This window comes from Plasmodium reichenowi, chromosome 9 (assembly GCF_001601855.1).
Source record: "Plasmodium reichenowi strain SY57 chromosome 9, whole genome shotgun sequence".
Classification (NCBI taxonomy): domain Eukaryota; phylum Apicomplexa; class Aconoidasida; order Haemosporida; family Plasmodiidae; genus Plasmodium; species Plasmodium reichenowi.
The window spans coordinates 1,091,685-1,096,997 of NC_033654.1; the positions used below are offsets into that span (position 1 = coordinate 1,091,685).

General features: G+C 19.4%; 3 protein-coding genes across 3 annotated transcripts in view; all 3 read left to right on the plus strand.

Annotated features, from left to right (window-relative positions):
• Window positions 1-637: 637 nt before the first annotated feature.
• PRSY57_0926800 (serine/threonine protein kinase, putative) lies at window positions 638-2,920 on the plus strand (the record flags this gene model as incomplete). Its single annotated transcript, XM_012907507.2, has 1 exon — window positions 638-2,920. The coding sequence occupies one exon, from the start codon at window positions 638-640 to the stop codon at window positions 2,918-2,920; it is 2,283 nt and encodes a 760-aa protein (XP_012762961.2).
• Window positions 2,921-3,993: 1,073 nt separating this feature from the next.
• PRSY57_0926900 (guanylate kinase) lies at window positions 3,994-4,593 on the plus strand (the record flags this gene model as incomplete). Its single annotated transcript, XM_012907508.1, has 1 exon — window positions 3,994-4,593. The coding sequence occupies one exon, from the start codon at window positions 3,994-3,996 to the stop codon at window positions 4,591-4,593; it is 600 nt and encodes a 199-aa protein (XP_012762962.1).
• Window positions 4,594-5,047: 454 nt separating this feature from the next.
• Window positions 5,048-5,313, plus strand: part of PRSY57_0927000 (transcription initiation factor TFIID subunit 7, putative) — a gene marked incomplete at both ends in the record, with an annotated part of 1,807 nt that continues 1,541 nt past the window's right edge. The window contains one exon of the mRNA XM_012907509.2: window positions 5,048-5,190. Within this exon, the coding sequence (XP_012762963.1) occupies window positions 5,048-5,190 (143 nt within the window). The remainder of the gene's footprint in view (window positions 5,191-5,313) is intronic.

Genomic DNA, 5,313 nt, shown 5'->3' on the forward strand with positions numbered 1-5,313 from the left:
TTTTTTTTTTTTCTTTTCTTTTTTGTTTCTGAATGAGGATATTTTTAAATTTAGTAACCCCCCTATCCCATAACTTTTTATGTGATACATATTAAATAAACATTTTGACGTATGACATTTTATACATTTTTCGTAGAGAAAAAAATGTGGACACAAAAAATAAAAAGGTGTTCATGTTTCTTTGGTCTCATATAATCTTTCTCTATTATAATGTTATTAATTTAGGTTATTTATTAATATTTTTTAAATAAATAAATAAAAATATACATATATACATATATACATATATCCATATATATATATATGTATGTATGTATGTATGTATGTATGTATGTATGTATGTATGTATGTATGTATTTGTTTTATTTTATTTTTTTTTTTTTCTCCTCATGTCCTTGAAACTTATAATATAAATTTTATAATAATAAATATAAAAATATACAATATATTACATTATATTATATTATAATATATTTGTTGTGGCAGTATGAAATATTTATGTTCTTATATATTTATATATATATATTTATATATAGGTACACCGACCTACATTTATCTATTCCCTTAAAGGTATGACTATATATATACTATCCATAATATGAGTTTTTATCTAAATACAAGAGACCTCAAATACCATATGGGAGAACAAGAATGCTCATCCGATTTCTCTTTTAACAACCTTACCAAAAGAAAGAATAATCTTTTTAATTTAATTTCCTTCAGCGACACAGAAGGAAAAGAAGAGAAAAGAAAATGTCTTATAGATATCGAAGAAGGAAAGATTTGGAAAAAAAGAAAAATAAAAAAATGTTACACACGATTAAGAAAGATTGTTCGTCTACGCAACATGAAAACCAACGTTCAAAATGTTACAGTCGAAGATTTGTTTAAAAAATATGATCAGAAGGATGAAAAAAAATATTTTTGTTTTCATGAAAAGAATGATAAGAACGGAAAAATATACACTTTTGTAAATTATGAATATGTAAAAATTTTGAAGAAGGTAAAAGAATTAAACGATTGTGTCACATCCTTTTTAAGGAAAAAAAAAGGAGATACATTAAAGGTGATGTATGATTTGTGTGATAAGGAAAGGGAAGGAGAAAAAGAAAAAAATCGAGGTGATTATAATAATTATTGTAATAATTATGGTAATAATTGTTGTAATAATTATTGTAATAATTATGGTAATGAGAAGAAAAACTTGAAAATACTCCTGGAAACACTCGATAAAGAGAAAATACCCATATATAGCTCGAAAGAATATTTTACAAATATATCTAAAGAATATACCCTATATAACAAAAAATACAAAATAATTAATATGGTATATGTGAAAGAAGGTAATGATGGGAGTTGTGAAAAAATTAATTATAAAAAAAAAAGAAGGAATTCAATAAAAAGAAAAATACAAAAAATATATTTATGTCCAAAGGAAACCTTCTTTAATCCTTTTTTTAATAATTTTATAACATATGAACATGGAATAAAATTAGAAAGACATCTAACTAAACACTTATGTCATCGAAACATTGTTTTAATGGATTCCTTCTTTTTTTTTCATAATTATATTGTTACAATGTACCCCTTTGGAGGTTATCCTTTAATGGTATGGTGTAAAGAAAAACAAAAATTCGTTTTAGGAAATGAAGAAAGAAAAAAAAAAAAAAAAAAAATTATGAGTATACCTGAATTTTTGGGACAATATCCTAATGTTCCTTATGTATTCAAAGATTATATGAGTTCGAATGATTTTATAAGTGGTATAAATAATATAAATGAATCAGATGCTCTTTTTAATAACATAGAGTATATAAACGAAGCGAATGACCAAGAAGAAAACAAATTGGAACTTAATGATAAAAGGAATATCTCAATGAATTATTTGAATGTTCCGCATGATAAGGAACATGTTTTAAATGTTCATACCTTTTTTCCCCATATAATTCATAATAATTATTATAATGGTATACCTCATGGGATAGTCAGCAATACAGGGTGCACACAAAGAAATGAAAAATGGGATATAGAAAAAAAAAAAATGAATAAGGATATGAAGACATTAAAAAGGAAATTAAAGGTTATAAAAGGGAACAAAACAAAAGTAAAAAGAAAAATAATAAAAAAGGAAATGAAAAAAGTGAAGAAAGGGAAGAAAATTAACAAAATGAAGAAAGTGAAGAAAATTAACAAAATGAAAAAAGTGAAGAAAGGGAAGAAAATTAACAAAATGAACAAAATGAACAAAATGAACAAAATGAACAAAATGAACAGAATTAATAACAGAAGGAAGAAAGGGTACAAGAAAAAACTTGCCTATGTATATCCTGAATATATAATAGCTGAAATATTAAGACAATTATTAAATGTTTGTTTATATTTATATAGAAAGAAAATATTTCATAGTGACATCAAACCATCAAATATCGTTATAAAGAATGTTCACAAAAAACATATGGATATAATTTGCTATTGTAAAAAGAATAAAATGTGGTATTTATACAAAAGAGGGAAAATAATAAAAAGAAAAATTTGTATAAAATTAATTGATTTTGAATATTGTCAAATAATATATGATAAAAATGGTTTAGTTAAGTCAGGTGGAACAACATCAATATTTAAACCTTTAGAAGATTTTAAAAATAAAAAAATCTATGCTCTACCAAAACTTGTATGGATAATAGGTATAACCATTTTTATTTTATTAACAGGTACTCATCCATTTAGTAAAATCAATAATGATGTTCATATTTATTTTATTCTATCTAATAATAAATTCCATATAAAAACAAAATTAAAAAAATATCATTATCTTTCTCAACCTTGCAAAGATCTATTAAAAAAAATGTTAACATTAAATTATCAAAATAGAATATCATTCATTCAGGTCTTTAAACATTCATTTACTCTTTTTGGATAAGTCCTTACACATATATTAAATAGGTGTATATATATAAACATAAACAAAATAAAATGAAATGAAATGAAATATATACATATATATATATATGTGTAGTACAACAAATATGAAAAATATAGGTATAAATTTATATACATATTAATATTATTTTATATATATTAAATTATGTTCTATATTATATTTATGTTATATTGTGTATATTCTTTTCATTTATTTTTAATATTTTATTTTTTTATTTTTTTATTTTTTTATTTTATTTTTTTATTTTATTTTTTTATTTTTTTTTCGTGTTCTCAAAACATAAAATAAAAAGGTAAAATTTATGGTTCTATTTACTATATATGGGGGGAAAAAATAACATATCAATATATTAAGATATATACATAAATTTAAATATATATATATATTAGAAATATGTTATGTATAATATTGATATGAAAAGAGTTGAAGTTAAATATATACAGAAAAAAATATATCGCTAATAAAATATATATATATATATATAAATATATATATATATATATCTATATATATACATATATCCGAATATAATAATTAAATAAAATTAAATACATAGAAATATAATATATATATTATTATATATATATTATATATATATATTATTATATAATGATTTTCTTTTTACATAAAAAATATAATGAAAAAAAACAAGAATTTTTTTACTTTTCTATTTCTTCAAAATATTATTCAAAAAAAAAAAAAAAAAAAATATTTCTTGACATAACACTTTTTTTTATTTCTACATTTTTTTATAAAATTTTTCCGTATTTAAATATTAATTTTAATTATGTATAAAAAGAAAAAAAAAATATATATATACATATATTTTAACACAAATTGAAATATTTTGTTTTATATTTTTTAGGAGTTTGTTTATAATAAATTATTCTTTCGTTGATTCATATAAATATATAAATATATAAATATATAAATATATATATATATATATATATATATTTTTATTTATTTATTTATTTATATGTTGTATAGTTTGTTTGATTGTACGTTTCGCATTTGCCATTTTGATATAATTACATTTTACTTTTATCGTGATGAATAATATTTGTCCCCTGGTTATTTGTGGTCCTTCGGGTGTTGGTAAAGGTACTTTGATAAAAAAGCTGTTAAATGAATTTCCAAATTATTTTTATTTCTCTGTAAGTTGTACAACAAGAAAAAAGAGAGAGAAAGAAAAAGAAGGTGTCGATTATTATTTTATTAATAAGACTATATTTGAAGATAAATTAAAAAATGATGATTTTTTAGAGTATGATAATTATGCTAATAATTTTTATGGAACATTAAAAAGTGAATATGATAAAGCAAAAGAACAAAATAAAATTTGCTTATTTGAAATGAATATTAATGGTGTTAAACAATTGAAAAAATCAACACATATAAAAAATGCTCTCTATATATTTATTAAACCTCCAAGTACCGATATACTCTTAAGTAGATTATTAACAAGAAATACAGAAAATCAAGAACAAATACAAAAACGTATGGAACAATTAAATATTGAATTACATGAAGCAAACTTATTAAATTTTAATTTATCCATTATTAATGATGATTTAACATTAACATATCAACAGCTAAAAAATTATTTACTTAATTCATACATTCACTTGAATAATCACACAAAAAATTAAAACTCTAATATATACATATATATATAATAATATATATATATAATATACATGATTATTTTTATTTATTATTATTTTTTTTTTAATATATAAAATAATGCACGTCATCTATAAATATAATATGATATATTATGTATACATATATAATATATATATATATATATATATATATATATATATGGGTAGATTTTTTTTTTTTTTTTTATATTTTATTTTATACTAAAATGATTTTATTATTCATATAATTTGTTTATTTATTTATTCATGTATTTTATTTTTTTTTATTTTAATTATAAGGAATAATATTATATTTCCTCAAACGTTTATATATATATATATATGTAAATATTATTTATTTAATTTTTATTTTTTAATTTTTATTTTTTAATTTTTATTTATGATTTAAAAAAACATCAATTAAAAGATTTACTTTCCTATTGTTCTATATAAAGAGAATATGGAAAAAAAAAAGAAGGAAAGTACCATAAAAATATCTCTTAATATAAATACGAAACTTAACGAATCTTATTTGGATGAGCAAAATGATATAATAAATGAGGCACCCATTAAGAACAATAACAAGGAAATTATACATTCCCTGTAAAAAAAATAAATAAAATATATATATGTATATATATATATATATATATATATATGACAATAATATTATTATTATATGAAATTATATTGAAGAAAATACTATAACATTTATGTATTTTTTTT